Source organism: Brachyistius frenatus, unplaced genomic scaffold, assembly GCF_029030835.1.
Source record: "Brachyistius frenatus isolate BFR_SWC_R1_liver_20210118 unplaced genomic scaffold, ASM2903083v1 Contig_32, whole genome shotgun sequence".
NCBI lineage: Eukaryota > Metazoa > Chordata > Actinopteri > Embiotocidae > Brachyistius > Brachyistius frenatus.
In genome coordinates this window covers 286,564-313,654 of record NW_027210631.1, presented here as the reverse complement: position 1 = coordinate 313,654, position 27,091 = coordinate 286,564, and the positions used below count along the sequence as shown (strand labels likewise).

At 43.9% G+C, this 27,091-nt stretch overlaps 1 protein-coding gene across 4 annotated transcripts; it reads right to left on the bottom strand.

The window, feature by feature from the left end:
- Positions 1–27,091, bottom strand: LOC138621747 (actin nucleation-promoting factor WASL-like). 4 transcript variants are annotated; one of them, XM_069700006.1, is made up of 11 exons: positions 26,854–27,091; positions 17,697–17,831; positions 17,366–17,452; positions 16,206–16,302; positions 14,448–14,471; positions 10,193–10,376; positions 8,571–8,613; positions 6,238–6,391; positions 4,161–4,702; positions 3,952–4,060; positions 1–2,145 (listed from the first exon to the last, which is right to left on the bottom strand). In XM_069700006.1, exons 1-11 carry the CDS (start codon positions 26,956–26,958, stop codon positions 2,084–2,086), a joined length of 1,542 nt encoding a protein of 513 aa, XP_069556107.1. In that variant the 5' UTR covers positions 26,959–27,091; the 3' UTR covers positions 1–2,083. The 4 variants fall into 4 exon arrangements, with proteins under 4 accessions (XP_069556107.1, XP_069556108.1, XP_069556109.1 ...); XM_069700007.1 differs by lacking the exon at positions 14,448–14,471; XM_069700008.1 differs by lacking the exons at positions 14,448–14,471; positions 16,206–16,302; positions 17,366–17,452; positions 17,697–17,831; positions 26,854–27,091 and adding exons at positions 11,387–12,929; positions 12,992–14,427.

The following is a 27,091-nucleotide window of genomic DNA, read 5'->3' as shown; positions in this document are numbered from 1 at the left end:
CAACAAAAAAACCCGCTCTTACTTGTTTCAGTTCACTGCTGTCCGTCTTGGGTCCAGTTTGATCTTCTCGTCTTAGAAGCTCCACGTGACAACAACCTTCACATAACTAGTCGCCTCTGACAACTTCAGCGGAAGTGGAATCTGTAAGCAAACTTAAGACGGATATCACTTCATGACAAACAGGAATCCTTCTCCATGGTTGTTGTGTTGTTGTTGTTTTTTAGCAGATTTGAGCATTTAAACACTTTCCTAAAGTGAGTTGCATCTGCTGTCAAAAGTTACATCTTCTCGCTTTTAAAAAGACTCCCGTTGATTAGTAAGTCCGTAAATGAGGCTGCTATTTTTTTTTTTTTTTTTTTTACTGCTTAACATAATAGCTGCAAATAGGATTTCTTTCTTTATCTTTTTACTCCTTTTTAAACTAAACTGGTTGAGTCGACCAAATTTGGACAAGTTATGCCATTGCAGTTATCTTTCACTACTGACGACGCACATTTTTAATTCAATTTCCTAATTGATGTAACAATATTTGCATTTAAAAGTGTTGTCCTTCGTGTTAAATAAATACATTACCGGGAAATATTTGACGGATCAAATATGTCAACGTGATCATTTGGTCTTTGCAGGAAATAATTAACCGCCGTCTTGAGTTCTTAACGTAAAAGTGATTGTTATGTTGCACCTCGTGATTCACACGTTGGCCAAGAAAATATTTATACTTGTCAGAAGGATGCAATGATGAAAATAATGTTTCTCCCCATCAGCTTTTAATGTCTACAACGGGAAGGGCGCTGCTTCAGCCCTGCTGTTTCTGTACAGTAACTTCGCGTATCAGGTGTGTAAAACTAAAATGTCTTTATTCCTCAAGCTTTACATGATGAATTACCTGACTCCAACAAACAGGCATTTATTAACACTCTGCTTGTTACTGTAAAAAAAAAAAAAAAAAAAAAGGAAAAGAAAAGCATAAATTCAACTGAATCTGTAGTGTTACAGTGACAAAAAAAAAAAAAAAAAAATTCACAACAGATAGCCAGCCACAACACTGTGGGGCTACCTCCATTTGTGCACTGTTTGTAACGCGGTGTGTTAACGGTTACAAAACGCCTGACGTCCAAGTGTAGTCTGTCTCGTGGAATTAAAGCATATGCACGTTCCATTACGATCTGAAAATGTCCTGTACGCATGCAGCGAGTCTCCTCTTTCAAATCTGTGCAAAAATATAACAAAGACTCAAACTCTGGAGCAAATTTACAGTCCACAGCAAATGAAGCTATAATATTCCAAAAAGAGCATTTTCTTCTTCGTTTTAAGAAAATATGAGCGCTAAACTAGGATCATTTGAATACGTAAAAATAAACTACAGAGCAAAAAGGTATGAAAATAGTAATTCTCCCCCCCCACCCCCCACCCAACTCCTAACGATGACACGATTAATCAAAAGATTTGTGGCAACTCCTCTTGTTGTCTTGTAAGCCCTCCCTTCAAATCACTGACCGAAAAAAAAAAAAAAAAAAAAAAACAAAGAAAAAAAGAAACATTCAACTATTAAATTTGAAGACACTTAAAATCGCACGTTAATCTGGGAACACGGGAGAGCGGCGGGGAGGGAACATGTGTGACGGGACGCGGCGGATACGAATGATGGCTGAGTTACAGATGGAGGTGATGAGCAGAGTTTGAGACGTGGGAGGAGAAGACAGAGATACACAGTGATGGGAAAAAAAAAAAGCAACAACAACAACAACAACAAAAAAAGAAAGTTAAAATAAGAGATGAGACATTTTGCTATAGAGAGACAGAGATGTCAGCCAACAGAGTACGGACGAACGCGACGCAGATAAAGAAACAACAACCTAAAATGAAGAATGACAAAACATTTACAGATTAAATGAGGTATTGCACAGATTAGTACAAAAAAAAAAAAAAAAAAAAAAGCATAAAGGCAACAAAAATATACAGCAAATTGCTAGAACATTTACATTTATCGTTTTGAAATTAAAGATTTCGGTTGAGAAAGACGAGAACGTATTTTTTTTTTTGTGTCACGATCGTCCGGGGGTCGGGGAGGAGAGAAGAACTGCTAGTCTTCCCACTCGTCATCGTCCTCAAAGTCCTCGTCGTCTTCATCATCATCGTCCTCATCTGTGGAAAAGAAGAAACGCGAGCAAAGTTAGCTGAAAGAGTTTTAAGTTATGTTAACGCATGAAGGAATCGTTTGGTATGAGATTTCCTGGGTTCCATACTGAGCCAAACAATTACCACCAGTAAGTCTGTTTATGTACTTATGTACAAGAATTTGCAACTGAATTCAGCGGCTGCCGAGTAGAGTCACGCTGAACGTGAACACCTCGAGACACCCCCCCCCCTCTCCGGTCACTTCTGTCCGCTGGCAATTTCAAATAAAGTTTTTTTTTTTTTTTTTTTTTTTTCAAACAAGAAAAGAGAAGGACAGCTTCACTTTGGGCAATTTTTAAAGCTGAAACTGCACTGCGGGATTTAATGGTTAAAAATAAATACATTGTGAATATGTTGTTGTCTCAATGGACACGTTTTCATTTCATTTTTTCTATAATTGAGACGAAACAGTGTTGTTGTTGTTTTTTTTTTTTTTAAATATCAGCATGCGGCATTTAAGTGACCGAACCGTTACACTTAGAAATGTGGCAAATTTGAATGAATATTTGTATTTTATTTTTTTTCAAACTATTTTATTGTTTTCTCGGCTCCATCCAAAAATGACTGACTCCAAAACAGATTCATACAAAACTCTTGAGTTTTGTGAAGCGTTACAACCCTAAAAATGATCCAAACGAGAGCATTTTCCCGACACCGTCCTATATTTTTAACATTCTCTTTCCACCTTGTATATAATATATATATATAGATATATACTGTACTGTATATACTGTGCATTTTATATTTATATTTTTACTGCTATTTTACTGCTTTTCTATTGTTCTATTATCATTATCTTATTGCTTCAATGCAGGAAAGAAAAAAGTTCAATGTGAATCATTTCTGAGACAAAAAGTTAAAAAAAAAAAAAAAAAAAAAAAAAAAAGAGTCAATCACGAGGATGTTCGAGACTGATGAGGAAGTGGTGAAAGTGTAGTTTGCAAATGTATTTAAAGTGTTATCTGACAAACGATGAGTGACGCAGCGTCTGAGTGCCTGCAGCTGGAGTCGAGCAACTGCTGCATTTTTATTTTATTTATTTTTTTAAGTTTGAAGAGTGCTCATCACTCCCCAAGATCCAATCAAATGAACCGAAAGATTTCTCTCACGGCTGCCTCCGGCCTGTCAATGATAAAAGCCGGTTTCGCTTGTATTAACATTTCAGTTTCCACAGCAGTTTGACTGTCTTTGGCTTTTGTCTAATTATTACAGGGCATCTGATTTCATTTCTGCATTTGGCTTTGATTTCATATGGATCTGAAATGCGCGAATGTGGGAACTCCGTTACAGACTCAAAACCGACCGGCCTTAAAAGTAAAGCAGCTCAATGTGGTCGCTTCGTGGGAAAGTGAGACAATAAAATACGATCTTTGAGCTTACAGGCTTTTCAGTCACCAAATCACTGCACAATAAGTTTGTAATAATGAGACAGAAATGTAATCTGATTACATGTGTTTGCTGCACCGCCTTGCTGGATGATGCTTCACAGCACAATGGCAAAAGTGGAACCAGGTTTAACCCTCTTCAGAGGTCACGCTGCATTTTATTGTTGGCTGCTGTGAACAAACTCTAAATGGCTGTAACAGAAGTACGTCAAATAAAGTGAAATAAGTTTAATGGTAAGTATGTTTTACGACTGTTTAAAAATACCTGTGGATTTCTACTAAACACGACATTAAACAGGAGACAAAGTTAATATCAATAATATGCTCTATGATGTTATGTTGCATTATATTACAGGTAGTGGAGGAGATGATGACTGTTTGTATGTACCTGAAGAGTGAATAGCTTTGCTCCTTTTCTGCATCACCTCCATCAGTGCCCCGACGATGCCTGCCGAGGGCGCCGATGCCGCAGGTGTTGATTCGGTCGCATCCTCCCTCTGTGGAGACGAAGCGTGAGCAGCAGAGTTCAAACACGGGGAGGGGAGGGGGGGACGACAGATGATGGACACGTGTGGTGTGTGATGAAGGAATACTTACAGGTTTAAGTTGGATTCCTTGTCGGATTTGGTCCAGAAGTGCGTCTCTGCCGGGTTTGGACACCGGCCGCTCTTTCTGCTCCACCTTCTTCAGCTGGGTCCCTTCTCGGATCTGATTCAGCAGCGCCGACTTGGTCCCGGTTGAGGACAGGCTGCTGTCCCCTCCGTTAGCCTCCACGGGGAGCGGAGGAGCTGGGGGCGGAGGGCCGGGCGGCGGCGGGGGAGGCGGCGGAGGGGGAGGCGCGCCGGTGCTGGATGAAGAGGAGGAGAGCGGGGGAGGCGGCGGGGGAGGCGCGGCGGGGATTGAGGCGTGGGCCGGCGGAGGGGGAGGCGGGAGGGAGCCTCGGCTGGGTGGGGGAGGCGGTGGGGCGGACATGCCCGGCCGGGACGGGGGCGGGGGCGGGGGCGCAGAGACGGGAGCTCTGGAGGGGGGGGGAGGCGGCGGGGCGCCTCGCCCCCGGGCGGGGGGAGGGGGCGGGGGTGCTGAGCTGTGGTGTGGGGGAGGGGGAGGAGGGCCGCCTCTGGATGGAGGTGGTGGAGGAGCTGAAGCGAGAGAAGCAAAAGAAAAACTTAAAAGTTATTGAAGAAACTTTTTTTTTTTTTTTTATCATACTCAAGCATCATTTTTTTTTTTTTTTTTTTACACTACAACTTTAAAACAACATCCAGAAATAATTTCATACATTTTTCACTTTTTATTGTCCACACATTACTTTCGTTCAGCGACAGCTGGAACATCTGGATGATAAAAGATTTCTCGGTACAAAATGCTCGTCGGCTTCTTGCTTGTGCACAGCCATGCAATCATAAAGTTAAGCCACAGGGGGGCAGCCTCCTTGGATTTCACCATCGACTGTATATAAAGATGGATGACGCGCTGTCTACTTCCTCCCACTGTCCAAAACTGAGGATAAATCTCGGAAGCAGGCGCTGCCAACTCGTGCCGGTGACGTACAGGTCGACCTGTACGCACCCGCCTCCGACGCTACGTCACTCAGAGCAGCTGTCGCGCTCTTGTTGTAGCATCAAATAGCTAATTATAACAAAACGTATCAGAAAACCAGATTTGGCACAAATTTATTTGAGGCGTCCTTTGATTTTTTTTTGTGTTTTTTTTGTTGTTGGTTTGGCTCATGTCCCATCCGCTAGCATGAACAGTGCGGGTTCATGACCTATACTAACGCCTGCCACCAGGGGGGGGGCGATTTAGATGTTCACTTTAGGGGAGCCGTCATGCCTTCCATCTTTTTTTTATACATTCGTTGTCTGCAGCTGGTGTTAATTTTGTTAAGAAAATCTTGTATTTGTTGACAGCCCTTCAAAAATCGAACCCCTTTCGAATTTGTCAGAACCTGGGATTCATTTAAAAACATGCTTTTCACTTCCAGTTTTCAAATGTCAAAAGCTCGTTCCGACCTGCTTCTATGACGACCAAGTCCTGCTGACGAAGGTTTCAATTCACATGCAAAGGGTTTAAAGTTTACAGGTGTGGCTCAGCGTCACATTAGTGTAGGACAGAAGTTAGAGAGCAAAAAAAAGTATTCGAAGAAGAATCAACACGGCAACAACTCCGTTGAAATGAAGGAAATCTGTCCGACATATCAGAACAGCCTGGTGTGTCTCCAGCTGGCTCAGAGTCAGGTCATGACAGCACATCCAGCTGAAGAGCAAAACGGCAAACACGTCACTGAAGTAACTGCAAAGGCCTCACGCAGGCTGAATTCACAGCACGAGTCTACATGCGCAGTCGTAAGCTGTCACAGCGGGTCATGCACAGGAACCTACCGCTCCACCTGGGCGGACCTGGGGATAAAACCACCACACTGGTTAGACTGTCTCTAACTGACTTATCAAGCCAGTAAACATGTTGTCACATGGCTAGCGTCCTGCACAAATACACACACAATGAACAGATCAGTTTCATATTTATTATGCTTATAGCACCTTAACGAGGGACAATTTCCCTCTCCAAATTCAAATTTTTGTCCAAAGAAAAGAGTCCGTTTAATTCCCCTTTAATAGAGTAAATCCGTAAACAGCGACCGCAGTCTGCGCCCCCTGCTGTGTTGCTGCCTCACCTTGTCTCCGGAGCTCATTCTTGACAGCCTCCACGCCTCCTTTCTTCTCGATGAAGTCGTAGATGACCTTCGAGGTCTCCTTGTCCTTCAGCTGAGCCTCAGAGATGCCACACAGGTCGAACAGGTTCTTCAGCTCGGGGTCCAAGTTATTCAACTGAGGAGACGCCACAGAGGGAGACGTTAGATGTTGTACCCGCACCTACACTGTACATACAGGTTAACACGGAGGTAAACTAATTCGGGACTTTCGTGCAGAAAAAGATGCTACGGGTAAATGAAACTGTTTTGTTTTTGGAATTTATAGTCACCATTGCATTCCCAGTGAAGTCGACTGTTTCAGTGCACTCATGTCATATTGGACACAATTAATTTATCATTAAACTGTAAAAATATCCTGCCTCCATTATATATCTCTGTCATCGTGGTTTGGTAACCACATTTCGCTCTATAAACGGATACAGATTTTTTTTCTTACGTCCTAATATCACTATCGACCCCAAAAACTCCAGTAACATCCAGGCTCTACTAAAAATCGATTAAAAACTGAATGTATTCCATTACTGTGAATTAGGGCTGTAATTAACAATAACTTATTTCGGACTATTATTGCCTATTATTTTGTAAATTTTTAAATATTGGAGCCATGAAGCAGCAATTAAAATCCCAAATGAATGCTATGAAATGTCCTATTTTGTCTGATCAAACATAGTACTGTGCTTGAAAATGGATTTGAACAACCAACGGATTATCACAAAAGTTGCAAATGAATTTTCTGTTGATCGATGAATCTTTGCAGCTGAGCAGGATCTTCTTGATGGGGAGAATTTCTTGTGAAAGACTTGGGTTCATTGTCAGCAATCACAAGTGATCAACAGAGGTGGGTTTAAGATAATAAGTAAATTACTGAAGGAAAAAGAATATATTAGTTTTCCTAAATTGTAATTGCATGACTGTTTAGTCGTCAACTTCACCAGATGGAACCACGTCAGCCTCCTGATCACAGTAACTGAAACATACTGGCAACAACAGGGTGATTTCCCAGATGATCTCTCACGTACGGGCACATTTCTTCAATCACTTGCTTTATTTGTGATGTGATTCTCCGTCTTTTAATCTGTATTTATGAGCTCTGCGGCTCGGTAACAGAGCAACTGACATGTTCAGTTTGCTTCTGTTTGGATTAGAGACACGTTTGAAAAAGCAGGATGAGCCAGTTTGACATCGGCACTGAGAAAACGTGTTCATCCGATTCAATCAAGAGCTGAACTTTCTGTCACATTACATGTTGCTTTGTGGAGACACTTCTAATAAACCCTCTAAAAAAAAAAAAATCTCCAAATGAGATCAGAATATCAGCCTCTCCTCTGCCACCTGGTGGTCTGGGTACAAGTTACAGCAATTTCATCACTATTTTGTTACAAGAATTTCCTCTTCAGCCGTTTCTGTTCCTCCTATTGTGTTTTATTGCCAGGAGAGACGGTGAAGAGATGAAGCCGAAAGCCGCAAATAATACACTCCATCTTTATTTATGGCCATAATTTCCGTGTCTGGGTGATATGATGGTGCACCTGCGTCACATAGAAGTGAATCTGAAGATCCTGATGTTCACACTTATTGCTACGGTCTTCTGTTTAAATCCAGAGTAACATGACATGAACAAAAAAAAAAAAAAAAGAGGGATTATCCCTTTAAAAGTTATGCAAAAAGATATTTAAAGTTCTTTACTTTCAGAATAAGTGGTCTTGACTTTATCTATAAGTGGAAGGATGGAAGGATGGAGCAGTTAAGATGATAAAATATATCGGCTTCTCTTTTGTCAATCCACTCGTTCGTGCCTCAGTTTTTAAAGCCCGCGGATTTTTAGAGGTGAGCAAGCTTTGTTTGACGTCACCCGTTTGAATCAATCTAAATCCTTGAATGCATTAACTTATGAAACCCAAATCATCGGAACCTCATCTTTTCATTTACAGACAGAGGTTAGTCCTCTGACCTGTATGATCTCATAGCCATCACGCAGAATTACTGATGAGGCTTTTTTTGGGGGGGAATGAGTCCATGGATTATGCAGATGCGGGTTGATTCTCTTCCCTCTCGAAATCTCCTTGTGTAACACTGCTGATGACTTGGCCCCAGCGGATCGGCTTAATATTTTGGAGCCGATATTGATTTTTTTTTTTTTTTTTTTAATCTGTGTGCAATAGAGACTGAGAAGAGGAGAAACTACTGGCCGAGTTTTGAGAATGTTTAGAGGTCATACACTCCGGCATGTGCAGACACACACAGACAAAAAGCAAAACAACCCAGAAACATCCGGTGACGTGCATGTTGCTTACATCGAAGCCTGTGTTGGGATCCCATCCTACGTGTCCAATGTGCCTGTGAGAGAAGCAAAAGAGACGTGATGTGACGTATGATGTGTTAAAGAGGAGAAGACGTACAGCGCACACTTGTATTTACACAAAGAGCAGAGAGACGCATAGAAGAGGCTCAATCAGCTGTTTACGGCAAAACAAAGGAAAACGCGTGTTTCTAACCCTGACGGCACATCGGTAATCTGCAGTAGGTGACCCGACGGGATATGAGCTGCAACCGACATCTTTCTATTTTATTCATCTTTCACATACTCCATAGGATAGGAGTTCACCAGCTCCTCAAGCCTGACTGTGGACCAATATGTCATATTTCTATAAGAAACGTTGAGACCTTCAATCACAAAGATGAACCATTCCGTTTTATTCTGCTTAAACCTGCAGTGTGGAGCTTTTTGTCTCCCCCTTCTGCCTGTGAGAGTTATTACAAAAACACCGTCAACACACGCTTACGTCACAGGCTTTGCTGGGGCTTGCTCTGTGGCTACTGCTGCAGACGTAAAATTACGTCACAACACCCGTTAAAAGACTTCTTTCGCGATCAGAATTTGATCAATCTGGTCTGATAACATTTGGAAAGTCAAGAAGCCTCTGTCGCTCATGATCTTCCCACAGAGCATGCTCAGTTTGCTTTCATCTGGCCAGCGCAGGAATGTCTCCCCAGACACCAGATTTAAAAACTCTTCATACTTTGAAATACAGAGATATATGGTGTATGTTTTGCACTTTTATAGTGCTTTATCACCTTAGCGGTCTCAAAGCGCTTAACAGTTTGCCTCCCATCCACCCACCCACTCACACACCAATGCCATCGGGAGCAACTTGGGGTTCGGTGCCTCCCCCAAGGACACTTCAGCATGTGGGCAGGAGGACCCAGACATCAACCATCTGATCCACAGCCGCTCCATATATCTGACAGCGTTTGACAAGGGCTCGAGTGTAATGGATGTTCGTTTATTTGTAGAAATTCTGCACTACAGCATTAAAATACATTCAGCAAGCTGATCCTGTTGTGTGTGTGGAAAACCAGTTCAAATAGAAAACACTGCCAGAAAGTCTACGAGCTCATCCTCAAAGGCTCCAAGATAAATGTGTTATTTTCAAAATGTAAAATGTTTATCAAGGAGCAATCCGCTACCACATCTGGATATTTTTGTAAATAACCAGCAATACACAAGAACTTGCTGGTCCAAATGTGATTCTGACCACCGATTTTTACGACTTGTTAAGCTTCTGTAGCGCCACCTATGGTATAAATGCCATTAACACTTTGCAGGATTTGATATGTGCATTGGAATAAATGTTGTTTGTTGCGGCTGCACCGATTGTAAAAGTGATGCGTGTTAATGAAACACAGTATAGCATATCAAATATCAAAATGAGTTTTGCGAGTTTGATATGTTATGTATTAAATTCATACAAAGTGGTCTGCAAAAAATAAATTAAAACATTTTTAAAATTGTGGAAAATCTGTTCGTCTGAATTGAAGTTGGACAGAAAAAAAACCCCCACATATCAGACATAAGATCAGTGTTTCTCCGTCACCGGAAACCAACTGGACCCTGCTAGTGGATGTGATGACTCACTGGAAGTTGCTCGGCGTGCCGATGTCTGCCTTGGTCAACCTCTTCTTCTTCCCTTTGGCCTTTTTCTCCCTCTTGGGGAAGGAGGAGTGCACAATGTTGTTCACCTGGGAGTTGTTATGGTAACGGTGAACACTGTTGATCTCTGGGTTCTTGATGTCGACGGTGGCCATGGGCAGCGTTGGTCCTGAAAAACAAAGGGAGACAGTACTGCCGTTACAGCTTATGTAACAACACATAGAGGACAGTTTTATTGAAACCAAATGAGCTATGAGGTGTTTTTTTTTTTTTTTAAAGAAGTATTTTTAAACACTTAATGCCTTTACCTTCTTTATATTTGAAGGAAAAACACGTTATGAAAGAGTTTAACAAGTCATAAAACATCTTAAATGACTGTGGCTCCATATGGAAATCCAAGCAGGGGAACCTTAAGGGCCAACAACGTCCTGTAAATTATGTAATCCATTATATAATGACTATTACAGACTGTCGGTCAGGTTATTCAAACGACATCACAGCACTGGTTCAGACTGAAAACTGATACTGAATAACATTATTACCGAAGACTCTCTGAGATCTAGAGGTTTGTAAATCTGTTGTACAACTTGTTCCGACAGTTCGGTGACCTACTGTCTTTCACTAATCTGTGTTCTCACTTTGGCAGATGACGCATCTCACAGTCAATCATCCAAACCGTCAATAAATATGCTTTTATTTACTTAACCCTGAACCTGGCTCCATAGGGAGAAATAACAAGTTATCAAACTAAAAACATTAAATAGACACTGTTAAATGCCACAAGATCTCTGAGGGACAAACGCACATTAAAGTCCATTTTAAAAGGAGAACATCTTCGTGTTTATGTGTCAGTGAAAGGAATAGGAAGACTTCTTTTTCTTTACAGACTACGAAAATGAGCAATGCAGGCTTACCAACATATCCCATAAGAGCAAATGGTAGTATAACTTGCAAACAAGCAATCCACACCGAGTATCTGCACGGAACAACACGCCGCCGAACAACACTGAAGTTCAACCAACAATGAGAAATGTCCACCATCACCACAACAACCGCTCCAGTATTTACCTCCAGCTTCGACATTTGTGCATCGTGTTCAACAGCTTTTAAATAGAACTTTTAAAAAGCCTAATTTGTCTTGTTTCATTGGCACAACAGCACCTCAGCTGGAGCACGTACCTCTAACACTCTCGCTACAGGGACTTTTTGGAGTTTTGCTGGGCGAAGGCGAGGCTGACCGACTGCGCCGCCTCCTCACCTTGTCCCAAATACACCTGCCGTCTCTCGCCCCGCAGGGACTCATGCCCACGTCGAGAAACATTTTGCCGCCCAAGCCGGAAGTCCGCCTCTCGCCGCAAACGGAGAGCCGAGCAGCGGGGTCGGCGAGGGACGGGTACAGTTCGTCCTGAGGGAGGACCAGGCAGTGTAAGGAGGACAGACAGCTACCGGGGCCCAAACGTCCGCCTCCCACGGTCGCTCCTCCTCCGCCACCATCGCTGTTGAGATCGTCAGAGGGAGCGGACAGGAAGGTGGTGCAGAACATCATCGTAGAAGACGGCTGGGCATCAGAGATACGGAGGGAGAGACGGCAGCAAACCAAACGGGTCTGAGGTCTTCTTTCTCACTCAAGATAAAAGGACGCAGATATGCGGAAGAAATTATGGTGGAGAAGACATGGACGGGGGTTCTCAACCCCAACAGGGAAAGATGATCCACTTGTTGTCTTGTTTCGGAGGGGATTCCAGTCTTCTCAGGAAACCTGAAAGCCGAGATGGTCCTTCGAGATCTCAAACCACAGACTTGTGAAGGAATTGCATCTTCATTTAATGAACTAATATCCTCATCAGACATCTGGGAGAGCTGCCATGCACACTGGCTGAGCTGGAGAGGCAGAAAAGAGCCAGCCAAACCTTATCCATCCTCTTCTATTCCCTACTGTCAGATTATAATGCTCGAGATTGGCCTGCTGCGATCATTTCTCCACCCACATCAGCCCCGACCGACCTCCCTCCTTCCGGAAAAAAAACACACAAATGGATCTAATCCCGGCAAATTATTCTGGATTTAGAGCAGGATTTTTACGTAAGCATTAAAACCCATCCATGGCATAATCCCACATTAATCTCTGGGGTTTCTACAACATGATGAAGGGGTGGGGTGAAGGAAGGAGCGGTAAAGGCAGGGCGATGGAGAGAGAGAGAGAGAGAGAGAGAGAGAGGAGAAAGGACAGATGAAAAGAAGAGCGGAGGGGAGAGGGCAGATGAGGATAACTGATGAGCTGGACAGGAAAGGTGCGGGCGGAGTTGGGCGGAAAGCGAGAACCAGACCAGAAACGACAGGAACGGAACCAGGATGGGGAAATGAGAACAGGACAGACGGAGACGGAGACGGAGAGGAGATACTCCTGTGGGACATTGACCGATTTGCACACCGACGCGCACTTTTTCAGACACTTGAAACCGCGCAGGACAAATCCGAGATAGAAACATTCCGATATACGACGGCACGTGCGACATTTTGAACACGAGCGTATACCAGCGCGTCATCAACAAGTCATCCGCTGGTCCAAAATGAAATACATGGTGGATTGGGCACATCATGTATGATCGTATATGGCATCAGAGCACAAGCTCCACATGCCCAACAGCATTAAGCTGCTCTGGAGATGAGCATCGGACACATGTTTAAATGTGTAATTTGTTTAGTTACGATCTCGGAATGGCTGCACACGCACACACACACACACACACACACACACACACACACACACACGCACACGCACACACACACACACACACACACACACACACACACACAGATATATATTAGAGCCAGCTGGGTCAAATCACGCTGCCTGTCAGTCCAGAGCTGGTTCATCTCCCGCCTCTGCTGTCTCCAACTAGACTGTGTGTCCACATTATAAATGTGTAGACGTCAGCAAATGTATTCCATCTGTTTGGTGATCCGACCGTCCCGAGCGGCAGGATGACGCCACGCATGGCGAGACTCCACTACAGGACACATCGTATCATGTTAGACTGTGTAAACACAGAGTAATGGCGTCATGAGTTTGACATTTCTTTCCAACACTGACTGCGGCAGTTATTTCTTCGAGGTTCTCCGCCCCGCCTTCATTGAAATGTAGGAAGTATGTGTAGGCATTTGTTTGTGTCTACTAACAGAAAAATAATGATGTATATTCACAGTAAAAGTAAAGTAAGTAGCCAAGTCCCAGTTCCATACTATACAATCCAATGTACAACATACTACTTGTCAATATGCAGGTTTTTAAAAAAAAAAATTTTTTTTATCCATTTTGCATCCACAACACACGTCGACCTCTTCAAACTAACAGGAAATATCACAAGACTTGTTTTTTCTAAATGTTCCCAGAGCTGTTTCATAATGAATTTTTCCAACCATAAGCATTTCCTCTGTATTGTTTGTGCGTTACATCGTGGGACGACAGTGTCCAAACTAAAAACAATGTTTTAGTAGAGCCTGACTGGGTTGATAAGGGCTCAGCACAGATATCGGTATCTGCTTACAAGTTGTTCATTACAGAACATAATGCAGAAAAAGATGTTTCAGCTAATTTAGAAATTGTTGAAAACATTTGTATTTTTATTTATTTATAATTATTACATTCCCAGTGAAACTGACTGTTTTAATAAAATGATGTCACTTTAGGCAATAACATTTTTCAATAATTTGGAAAAAATACCCTGCCGAACACCAAAAATAACCACATTTCGATCAATATCGAATAAAAAATATCTGTATCAGCCTCATAAATACAGCATCGGCCGGGCTCTAGTTTTGAGCGTGCAGACTGGCTGTTTAGAGAACACTTTATTTTCTCTAATGCGTGCACAGAGCACGCTCAAATGTGCTCTAAGCTGGTATGAAGTATGGAATTGGGACACAGCTAATGTCTTAAATCAACTATGTAAATAAACAACGATGTTGACAGCTGTTGATTTATTTGGTAACAACTGTAACTAGCTTAGTCTTTATTTCTTACATCAGGCTTTTAGGGGTTCACTTTTCTCTTCGGAATAACATATTGTTGGTGTTTTCTACAATATAAATTATTGGTATATATATAGGCCACAATGGGAGGAAAAAAAAAAAATCGTCTCTGAAAGGATCCTGAGACTCCAGCTGTATTGACCAACACCATCAGACACAGTTGTGACACTTCTCTGATTATTTCTGAAGGAAACAGTGGAAAACGTACCATTTGGAGGGTCGCGTCTCTTCTCTGTGAACACAGACAAATTACATCATTACAATCCTGAGCTGAGCAGCGAGTTGAGTTGAGAAGAGGCGGATGAGTGTGAGAGCGTCAGAGAGAGAAGGGAGAGCTGTGTTTGTATTTTAAGAGCAGGATTCGGTGGGATTGTGCATTTGCTGCAGAGCGGAGAGTTAATGAGGTAAAAACTGCCAAGCAAAGTGTTCAGTTAATGTGTTCAGGAGACGTCAATCACACTCTCAGACAGAGAGAGAGAGAGGGAGGGAGGGAGACACACACACACACACACACACACACACACACACACACACACACACACACACACACACACACACACACACACACACACACACACACACACACACACACACACACACACACTTCAAAATACTAATGGCTTGGGTTTCCCAGTGGTTGAGGATCAGACAGAAGAAGCCTTGTAGTTAAGATGAGGCATCCAGCGCAGAGGGCAGAGGGGGAAGAGATGAAAGAGAACGATCCATTCGACAGTGCAGGAAGTGACTCGCAGGAGAGGAAGAAGGAAGACGGACGGTCTCAATCAAGCACGTGACCATAAAATGTCAGATAATACTTTTAAGAAGGAATCTGTGGATAAACAACGCGTTTCCAATTTAACGCTCATTCTGGGATCATATGGACACATTTCCTCAGATAAAGACTGATTGCTTCTTTTACTTTATGCAGGAGTAAAGTCTAATTGTTGCTGGAGTTGGAGGAAAACAGCAGAAAGGCTGAGCACACACTATTAAATGAAAAAGAAAACATATGTGTGCACTATTTATGTACTTTAAAAAAAAAAAATTATTCATAAAAATATATCATGGGTAAAATGGTTTAAAAATGTCATCTTGCTTATATCACCATGTTCAGGTCATTAAAAAGACAACCATGGAAATATTGAGCTCAAAACATGAATTTGTTTTTCCCATTTTAACCTGACACTGTAGCGCCCCCCTTGGGTCAGTCTGCATCATTTTCAAAAGCCTGGCTGCACTGTTGTGATGATGCAGCACTTATAGTAGGTTTTTGCTAAAAATAAAAAAAATCAAATCAAATCACGGTTGTGAGGAAACGCAGGACAAATTCAGTTCCTATGAAAGTATTTGAAAGGTTTTCTCGCTCTCCAATTATAGAAGGTTTCTATCTTTGAATATTTACGATTTGTTTCTTTCATGTGACTTGTTGTATGTCATAGTAAGACAGGAATCTGATGATATACCTGAATGGCCGACGCTAAAGCAAGTTATCAGACTGACAGGTGTGAAAACACCGCTGTGTTACCAACAGCTCTGGAAACTGAAAAGATTGTAGATCAGGAGAGGCAAGAGGCAAAAGATGATGCAGTGAACAGATCCAGGCAAAAAAAAAAAAAAAAAAAAATCCTCAACCATTTTCAACGCATGATGAATGGATCATTTTAGTGCCCATGGGTTCACTAAGCTCATGCATTGAAATTTAGATGTTTTTGCCCGGTTCTGTGTACTAGAACGCTTTCGAAAATGACATGTTTAGATTTTCTTTTTAATTTTGTGCTTCCACCAATCACGTCATTTCAAGCCCCAAAACAATTCTTTTATAAACTGCAGATCAAAAAAGGCTTTTAAAAAGTTGGGATTGTTTTGAACACAAGATACAAATTTGCTAATCGTGTCATTTTGTTTTCAGAGAGTTAGATCAGTAGTGAGGTTTGGAGGGGAGTCAGTAGCAGCAGTAAGTTGGTACCGGTTTTCCTCTGTCTCCTCCCCATCAGCTCCGCCACGTTACCACGGAAACGCTTGGTCTCCTCCTCATTGGCAAAGTTCAGACCCACCTGGCATGTCTGTCAACGCACATACAAAACAGAGAAGTGTAAAAATGAATTCAGACACATTTGTTACTTGTTGTCAAAGGTCAACTAACTTACCTTACCTACTTTTCCTGACTGAATTTCCAGACTTATTTCCATGAAGCGCGAACAGTATCACTACAATCTGCAGTCCCACATACCTCGTGGTCTGCTGGAGGCGGAGCCACCGTACCAGCCAGCAAGATGTTTGCTCCACAAATAAAGAGCTTTTATCACATGAAAAGCTTTAATTAAAACACAGATGGGGGGAATTCTGGTGCTGTTGTTTTACATGGAGACAACAGATGCTGAGGTTTTGTGGGCAAATCTGGTGGCTGGCTCACGCATGCTTCTCATGGCAGTTTGCCGAAAGAAATTCTGGGGCAGATCTCCTGTCTCAAGTTAACAGCATCAATTTGTATCAGCCCCCCTCAGTAGTCTGTGGTGCTTTTTTTTTTTTTTTTTTGCCGTTTCATCACTTCTAAAAATGCTACTGTTGCCATTAACTCTCTATCACGGTCCTCCTGCGTGTTTTTAAGACGCTACAAAATGTATCCAGCTGTGAAACAGCCTGAAAAGCGTGCAGTTAATGCAGAAGTCCAGAGAGTCGTTGCTGTAAAGATGTTACGCCCTCTTGAGTTGCATTGTTGTAAACTGGCAGGTTTCAGACAGCTGCTCACTGGTGAATTATGAGTTGTTGCAAGTTTCAAAGTATCTTGTTATAGACTTTTGGTCTGAAATGGCTCAACACAGAGAAGTCATTAAGAAAACAAAACTTTAAGCAGCAGCTACGAATGTTTTCAACAAACCTTCACGGTTTCCATTTAAATATTAGGTCTAAATCAGGGACCTTTTCAACGAGGCGTCTCGGCGTAAACACCTTGATTGTATGAAATGCGCAGACGGCTGCTATTTCATAAACGGATGCAAATCGACAACAAATGGACGCACGTTTCAAAGTGCTTCTCTGTGACCGAACGTGGGTGCTGACGTGGAATAACAGATGAACAGCAGTAAAAAAAAAAAAGAGAAGTAGAAAAGAAAAGAACCGACTCACATCTCCAGCAAATGTGATGAAGTACGGTCTGGAGAGGTAGACGCTGAAGTTGTTGTACAGCTCCTGTTCGAACAACACCTTACCGTCCTGTGGAGAAACAGAAAGGCTCTCCAATGAACAAAAGATATTTTAATATACAGGTAGTAAAAACAGACTAACAGGTGTGTGGTTCTAAAAATACAGTAGAAGGTCTTTATGAATGCTGAATGGTGGTAAACCGACTCTCACTATGGTGAATACAATCTGCCCAAGTGCTGTTCATTAAAGAGGTAAAACCACTGAACACTCATCATCGATGTGCAGGATTGCTTCTTGGCTTCGATGCACCGACCTTGATGTCAAGGACCCTGATGTAGTAGGACCGTTGTGGGTTGTCTTTGACCAGACAGGCCACCCCGCAGCATCTCTTGATCCAGCTGGAGTTCCTGTCTGATGTGAACACCTGGACCACTGCTGAAGACAACGTCTGGAGGGGAAGGAGGGAGAGCACAAGAGTCAAAATCCTGTGGAGCTTAATGTATGATACGTAGGCAGCGTTTCTTTTTCAGCCATGTAGTGATTCTCCCCCTCAAGGGAAAAGAGTGTGGGGGGGGGGAAAAAAAAATCTATAGGGGGATTCTATAAAATCACATTTTATAGAAAAGGATATAAGGAGCTTTTTTCCTATAAAGCTACTAAAGCCGAGTAACGGCTTTTATTGCGAGGTAGTTTATTAGCTAAAGCCCATGTTTGCAAAACTCTAGATCTGTGAGATTAAATGTTCGAGACAGACGCTGGACGGAGACTCTGCTAATCTTAAAGAATTCAGCGTCAAAGCTAAGAAATAAAATTGAAAAAAAAAGCGGTCAGAGAAGTGCCGATGGGTTGTTTCTAGTTTGGTATTCTATGCGTCTTCAGTGTTTAGGAGGAGGGATTGCGACTCATCCGATGCCTGGCAGTTTGATCACCAGTGAACCCCAAATAGCAGCCGATGGCAGCCACCATTGTGTCAAAGGAAAACTATATTTGCGATAAAAGACATCTAAAAGTCGAATCATTTTGTAGAGACCACTCAGTCGACTGAGATTCTTCAAGTCGAAGGAGTCCATTTTATTTTCTCGCTCAGCTCCTCCACTCTCTTAAGCTTTCCTCCTGCTGCGACTGCAGTCTGATCCTCACCACCTCACTTCTAGGAGTCAACAGTCAGATACAACATCAGCCCTCATCCGATCCCACTCGCTCCTACAGCTCCACCATAAGCGGAGGCATCAATGATGGAAAAAGTTGTTCTACAGAGACTGCAGTGAACAACAGCTCCTCAAAATAAACCGATTTTGCTTTTTCCTGTTCGGAGAGTTTTGCAACCGTTTCTTTTACAACATGCATGTTTTCCCCACACGCGTGGTGACCCCACTACACTCTCACACTCAGCTGTCGAGTCAGGCTTTTCTCCCTTCATTGCTGTCGTGAGCAAATCAAATCTCTTGTCTTTTTATTCCCCAGGTATAAAAACAAAAAGGAGCAAATCGTCGTATCCAAAAGAAAAATCAGATTTGACTGACAAAACGTGGGTGTACTGCTCTTAATCATATAGTGCTTTGCACATCTAGCAAAACTGGATTTATTTGATCGAACACAGAAATTTGCCTGTTTTCCAAAAGCTGGACTCATCATGTACCTCACAACATTCCTACAACGACACACGGTGGCTGCAGCAACGTGTTGTGTGCTCTCAAGGAGCTCCCACCGAGAGAAATGCATGAACAGGGAAAAAGCTGGAGTCAATCAGATCACAGTTTTGTGGCACGTGTAAGAAAAGCATGTCGACACTGAGCGCAAAACAAGTTTCAGAACGAGAATGATTACGACGATCATCGGCTTTCCTGAGCTGAATCTCAATGACAATCTGGGGAATCACCCAAAAATGGCAGTTTACATGTTTGCTGACTAAACTGACCGAGTCTAGTCATCAAAATTCACGAATACAAATAATTTTTAAAACTACATCTGAAAAAGCAAACCGACCAGGACGCTACATGTACTAAAAACTAAAACCCCTCAAAAACATTTAATTTACAGGAAAGCGTAGATGCTTTGAGAGAACATCAAGACTTCTTCACCGAATCAAAGCTATGAAATAAATCACTGACATGAAGCGACACTGATTGTTTACATGTTGTTTCCCTTTAGAAAAAACACAATCTGGTGTCTGTAAGTGACAGAAAAATACACGATCAGTCACAAAAGATGCAAAGCTCCTCTGACTGTGGATGCAAAGACGGGAGGTGGGTTTACCCTGTTAAAAACACTGCGAGCATCTCCTGAAGTTTAAAATCCCCGAAGGATTCGATTTATATTAAAGTTGAACCCGCACGCCTGCCTTGACGACTACACGTGGTCCAGTTAAGTATAAGAGACATCTCAGCCCTCCTCCAGAGCCGCATCGACCACGCTGCTTACCGGCGTACCACCATCAAAGCACTAAAAGCTCAAGGAAAACAGAGCACATAAACTTCCCACATCATCCCTGTTAATTACACCGTCAGTTAACATCTGTCAGTTTGAGATGAAACTGCATAATGCTATGCACAAACACACACTATAAACACACCCGGAGCGCACACAGGGACGTGATCATAAGACCAGATTAGACCCCCACGGTTTTTACAGGCTGCTGCAGAGGTTTTCTGACACGGGTGTGTGTGTGTGTGTGTGTGTGTGTGTGTGTGTGTGTGTGTGTGTGTGTGTGTGTGTGTGTGTGTGTGTGTGTGTGTGTGTGTGTGTCCAGATTCACAGCCATCAACACACACACATGAAAGGCAGCGCGTCACAGAGGGAAATGCCTGCTGCTGCTTTAAAGTTCCAAGAAGTTTAAAGTTCCAGGAAGCGGTGCACCACCTGAACACAACATACAGACCCACGCCATTGATCTTTGTAATTTAGAGTGTTGGTAGTGTGTAAGGTTTCATTTAAGGGAGGCGTTCAGATGCAGAAATATAAAGAGGATTTGCTGGGTCGTTGTTTTTTTTTTTTTCTGCTTTTACACTTTGGTCTCTTTTGATCTTGCGTTTTTACGCCGGCCGTCAGAGGTCAGTTACATCAATAACTTTAGTCCCTAGTCCTAATATTGTTACTAAGAACAACCAGAGCTTGCTTTAAATATCACCAAATACTGCACACAACTTTCAGCAGCCTCTAGGCTTGTGTTTGACTCCACCATGAACATTTCCTGAATATCTGGTTGCGCTGCTGCAGCTCACGGTTACAACATGAGAAGTCGTGTATACGGTCCGCAACGTGAGCGGCGCCAGCACCACACAGGTTAACAATTTCGCGAGACAGGAAACACAATGCAGCAAATCCTGCGAAGGCAGTGAAGACGGAGGGAGAAGATGAGGTCGTTGGGAACGTCAGCATTTTCCTCTGATGTATTATTACGTTACGCAGGAAAGCAAAATACGACGACAACGACTTGCCACTATTTCTGAAAACCTCAGCAGACACGTCACAAGTCGTAAAGTCAGAGCTTTCAGAAAGGTGAATACCAAATGAGGGGGACCTTCATATGGACTCCTCTCAGGAACATGGTAAACACGACCCCATTTGAAGGCAGCGCAAGACTTCGTAAGCTGGTACTTCTTCGGTGAGGTAGTTTGACCAAGAAACCAAAACTGAAATCGCGACGCTGCGTAGAAATGAAGGTAAAGTTCAGTCCTTCGGTCGTAAAACTCCACTCGACTGTGTCTCACTGTGAAGAAGCCGTGGGCTGCTGTTAAACACTTCTTCTGAGGTCATTAGGGCTGTTTTGATGTTAAGATGAACAGCCACTGCTGCAGACTGGATGTATGGGAAGGCAGAAGAAAACCGTATCAAAAAAAAAAAAAAAAAAAAAAAAGGAGGAATTTTTAAGGTTTGGTTTTACTTGCAAGCAGAAGAAGTTTACAATTTATTTTCGTCTGGCAGAAAAGGCTTTGAAAAGTTGTGCCAGTCATTGCCGTTTCATAAGCACGACTAACTAAATAAGACTTCTCAGTAATGGTTGATCCAAAACACGAGCTGGAGCTTCTACTGAGACAGTCAGACGTCTCCTCGCTGCGATGAAGACGACCTGATGACTCACTGCCTTCACGCACAGCAGCTCTGCGCATAGGAAGCCGAGTTCAGCTTTGGTGCTTCAAGGGAACTGCTGCAAGGCCACGCTGCGTAACTAACATTAAACAACGCGCAGCACGGCCTGAAATGACAGAAAAAACAAACAAATCCATTACAGCAATCACAGACATTAAAATATGTCCTCAGAGAGTCTTTCAGCGATGCATGTGCTATAAACATCAAGTCTCTTGGCAGCATTACAGCTCTTGATGTTTTGGGGGATTTTGGTCTGAAATAGCCACGATCAAAAGAATAATATGAATCTCAATGATGCATTTCCTGTGATGGTGTCCGGGCTGCGAGGCCCCGCGGCGCTCTGATCGTTCCTGACAGGGTGAAAAGGCCGCAGGAAGTGGAGCTCGGTCAATGGTGCCATCAAGGTCCGACAAATACGCTCGCTCGCTCCCTCCCACAACCCGCTTGTTCTCAAAACACGCTCAGTTTCCACATCTGTGCTGACCCGAGCTGCGACGATGACGCAACTGCTTGTCCGGCACAAAGTCTGCAGTCACATTGTTTTATGGTTCACTCGGAGAAGGAGAGAACAGGAGGTGCTGCACTATAAACTCAAAGGACACCGGAGCGGGGGACAGAAAAAAAAAAGAAAGTGTGGTAATTATGAAACATATTCTCAATTCCCTTGAAAGTAACAGGTGTGAGATATTAAGCACAGATTAGAATGGTGGACACCACTGAGCCCTAAAGACGGCAGTTTTGCTCTTATCAGTTAACAAACTGTGTTCCAACACCCATACTGCCATACTATTTAGTATGCCAGAAACATATTTAGTATGTCCCAATACATAGTATGTGAAATGCAGGCTGCCAAAAATACCAGGATGTCCGACTACATCCGGTCGTCTGTTGCAGTCTGTAGGCCGGCATGCTACTTCTGACCCACGATCCTCTGCACAGCGGATGATACGTCGCATTGACTGAGATGCTGAGAGAGTTGGTGGCTCGAATGCTCCACCCGGCTGCAATTGGCAAAAGGAGGAGGAAGAGGAGGAAGGAGGAGGAAGGAGGAGGAAGAAGAAGAAGAAGAAGAAGAAGAAGAGGTAAAAAAAAAAGGAAGCGTCCTCGTTACAAATCACATCTTTTTTCTTTTTCTTCCAAGAGGGTGAAAGTTCAAGGTGCATTTTTGTGATGGAGCAGTATGTCCCAACTGTATGCAGGCTGCATGCAACAGCACATACTTAGAAAGAGAAAAGAAAAGACAAAGTATGTGATTCCGAATGCAGCTAAAGACACACGACATCGAGATGCCGCCGCTCAGTTGTGTCTGTTTTGCTTTTTACAGGATGAAACTATGGCTGACGTTTCAATTTGAATGTCACCTCGCCACCATTCGGCCGAGCTTTTCCACCTTGGCACAAATTCGGCACCGTTACACCTCTTCACAAGATCACCGGGAGAGGAAGTCAGTGAAAGGAAGCGGGAGGGAGACGAAATAAGTGGGCGAAGTAAGAAATAGAAAATATTCTGGTGCGGAATAAAGAAGCACAAGAAATACGAATGAAGAAAAAGGAAACTGACGACACATGAAAGAGGTAAAGGGAGATGACAAAGAGGAAAGGAAGGAGAGAAAATTCAAAAACGGGAGAGGTGGAGGAAAAGAGGAGTCGTGTTGCACTTCTCCAGCACAAATCACCAGAGGAGGCCGACCACGGGACTTCCTGTTGGACAGGACTGCTGATCAGGCAGTCTGTGCGCTCTCGCTTTCTCACACACACACACACACACACACACACACACACACACACACACACACACACACACACACACACACACACACACACACACACAGTGTGAATTGGACCCCTTCCACTTTCTGCCAAGTCAGACCATCAGTGCTGATGGTGAAAACAGCACAAGGAATACCAATGAGTAAAGCCAATGAGTAAAGCCACCGTGTATGTACATGTTGGTTTCTCTTTGTCTCTGTGCTTGACAGCAGGATTTTACCGTGCAGGATGAAATATGTGTAATTCTCAAGCTATTTTAAGTAAAGGTCTGTTACCGGCAATCAGTTTAAGGCCGTAAACGGTCGGATGCGTCTGTTCAACGGAAAGACTCGACTGTTTATTCTCCTTTTTTTTTTCCATGTACGTGATCGTGCCATCAGACAATCCGCAGCACGCTCCCCTTTTGCGGCGGATTGCCGAGTGTCTCTCGCGTTGAATGTGTCGCTCCTCCCATCTCCTCCGCCCGCGCCTGCCGGCGGAGGCCTCGGCCTACAGGGACCGGTGTGGCCTCCTGTCTGGGCCTCGCTCCCCGTCTCCCTCAACACCTCCACCTCTGCGCTCCCGGCCGGTGTGGGGTCTCCCGGTCCTCACCTGCCACACGGCGCCGAATCCTCAACTCCAGAAACCGTTGGCCCGAGGACGCCGCGACATGTGGACGCCAACCTTGCGAGTCGCAGCCGCCCAGCTCAACGTCAGTGTACAAAAAAAAAAAAAAAAAAAGACTGCTCAACTCGAAGAATGTCAGTCGACTGAGTGGTGTCAACCATCGACTTTCAGGGGACAGAATCTACTGACTATATACATATCTATATGTGACTACATATTGTTAATTAATACACACATTTCTCTTGAAAAACAGAGCTACTGGCCACACGTCAGACATTCCTTTGTAGATTTGAAATGCTCATAGATTGAAATCTATTCATATCCATAACTTTTAAGAGAATTTAAAGTCTTTTGGGGCCACTGTCCAAGTCTCAGGCAGCAAAGATAACCACAGGATTTAAAATGAAGTTGCATGGACAATTTTACTTCCATGTTATGAGGGCAACTATTCCCTGGAAACTCCCGAAGCAATGCTGTGCAAAAAAAAAAACGCTGTCAAAATCTCCCCCCAAACGAAACGCAAACAAACTGGAGAAAAGCTGCGCTACTTTCCAAGAACCCACTCGTATACAAACAGGCCTTTTACAGCCGGGGTAGATCCAGCAGGTGGGGGGCTGCCCATCTTCGAAAGACGACGGGAAGGAGAGACAAAATAAAGGTGACTCTGTGATTCCTACATTTTCTGCATAACAAGTACGTTACGCAAGCTGCAATCATTCAGTCAGCCACAACATCACTGGTGGGCATCCTAATTAGATTGGTGGGGGGAGACACACAATGTCTGTCTCTTCAGCCAGTCTCCCTCCCTCACACACACACACACACACACACACATTTTGTCTCTCCCAGTCTCACTCTGCATGAAAAGACGAGCACAAAACACGCCAGAGCGTAGGACCGAGAGGAATGTTCCCGAGTCCACGTCTCCGTCACATGCTGCGTGACACAAGAAACGCCAGAGGAACGCTGCCGCAGGATTTCGAACAGGTTACATAGCTGTGGGTGTCACACCTTAGAAACCTGTGTGTTCACGTACGGGAGGAAGAAGGCGGGACATCCCAGCGCATGACCTCACGCAGGCTCGACGTGTACCGTGTCACGGGACAGGAAGCTGTGGCTTTTCCAAAGCAAACATGTGTGCAGGCACCTCAGATACCGAGAGCAGTGAGCCGAGCAGCTCGACGGGCACAAAGGGGAAGAGACGTTTCAGCGGCTGGCGAGCGCACCACCTTCACAACCACAAAGACGGGAAGAATGATTACTATGGGGAAGTAACCCGAGAGCAGGCTTCATGTTTTAGTCCCACTTGTGTGTTAAACGAACCACCTCTCATACCTGTAGAGAAAACTCAAAAAAAATAAAATAAACATTCAACTTGATTTAATCGGAAAACTTTAACACAAGTCTTATCTGTAATAGATGATCAATGGCAGGTGAAGAGGTGACATTCTTTCCAGCTCACATCACTGGAGTGACATTTGGTGTTGAACACCTCTCCAACATTATGGGCGTGGAGGTGGGGGATTACACAATTTACTAAACCAGACAAAACCTGAGCAACACAGCCACCCCGCTTTTATCCACATCTTCTTCTTTCCTTGTTGAGGAAATGAACTGATTTTAAAAAAAATTAAAAAAACAACAACCTCACAGCTGAGTGCACCATCACCCAACCTCACACTAAAAGCAATTGCCTTCGAGATACAGTGGCTGTGTGCAGAGTTTATGGACCACATCATTAGTTAAGTGAAACAAAGCCTCACAACCGGCCTACCTCTGCTGTCCGCGGGACGCCCCATCCGAGCATTACATTACATTAAGTCTATTGACTCCGTTTCATTTAATAAGATGATTGTAATCAGGGTGTAAAAACCCATCAAACATTACCTACATGCAGGCTGCTGGGGAGGAGGAGGAGGAGGAGGAGGAGGAGGGGAGGGGGGAAACCACAGCACGTGTTTCAGACTCTCGAGCAAGCAAACGTGTATTGATCTGGTGCTCCACAGTCTTTTTCTATTCTTGATATCTGTTGAAACGGATGAGGGTTATTCTGATGCGCCAGCCAATGAGGAAGGGTGATTTGTCAGATCATCAGGTCCAAATACCCAAAGCACGCCGTGCTAACGAGCCACGCTTGTGGGGGGGGAAACGAAGGTGCAGCAGCCGCACGTGTCTCACTTCGGTCTCTTGTGATCTGTCCGGTACGGGGGGGGGGGGGGGGGGGCGGCTGGGACGCCAAGTGCACGAGGAGGGCAATACAAAAACGAGTCAGCTAAATCCTAAACGTGTTGCGTAATATCAGACTATGTCACACCATATTGAGTCGTGACATTGCACTTTAGTGATGTTGCCTGCGGTCCCGGTGGGACCAGCAGGCTGCCCCCGTCTGATTTTTGGGACTCGTCGGCACGTTCAGTCTTCTCGGTGGACCCGCTTCCCGAAAACAACCAGGGTTCAGCACACGTTATGTAACGTCAGCGCAAAAAACAAAACAAAAAACAACAACAACAACCAACAACCGTCCCTCTAACCCCGCTTGAGCAGCTCCGACAACCCCCGGCTGTCCACTCCTCGTTGAGCTCGGGGCGGTTATGGGTGGTGACTGTCAAGGATTTTTTTTTTTTTTTTTTTTTTGCTGGATGATTTCAGGTGTTTTCAAGCTGGCGAGTTAAAACAGCAGAGGCCTCGTCGCTGAAACCAAAACTTCCCAATTGTCGCCGTCCCGAGCGGGACGTTTAACCCCCCCTCCTCCCCCTCCCCACTCCCCGTCCCGTCCCGTCGCTCGCCCCCTTTTGCCCTCCCCTGGTCGCCCCCGGGCTGTCAAAACAAACAACAACAACAACAACAAAAACCCTCTTAAATTCAAACGTTACCTCTGAAATAACAACATAAAGCTGTAATAACGATCTTCGGGACAAGTTAGCGGTATTAGATTTTTTTTTTTTTTTTTTTTCTTAGCCAGCGACCACACAACAATTTAATGGAAAAAAAAAAAAAACAACTTACGATGCATTTCCTGCCAAGGTGGTTGAAGATGGATTCATTTTCCTGCTGTGTCAGTAGTATGGAGCCGACGTTTGCCTGCCGCCGCTGCGACGGATGTCCGCTCATGATTGGGGATCGATTAATCGAAGTATGCGCCGACTCGTGATGTGAGATCCTGAAAGATACATAAACAGTCCGTCGGTCATCCGTGGCCTGCCTCCCCGACCCTGCACGCCGGCTCGCCTTATCCCCCGGAGGG

Excerpts from the sequence above, each read along its gene's own strand:
- LOC138621747 (XM_069700006.1), bottom strand. The coding sequence starts at position 26,958 with ATGAGCGGACATCCGTCGCAGCGGCGGCAGGCAAACGTCGGCTCCATA. Across the intron at positions 17,453-17,696 it reads TCAGGGTCCTTGACATCAAG|GACGGTAAGGTGTTGTTCGA; the intron begins GTCGGTGCATCG and ends GTTTCTCCACAG. Across the intron at positions 16,303-17,365 it reads TCATCACATTTGCTGGAGAT|ACATGCCAGGTGGGTCTGAA; the intron begins GTGAGTCGGTTC and ends GTGCGTTGACAG.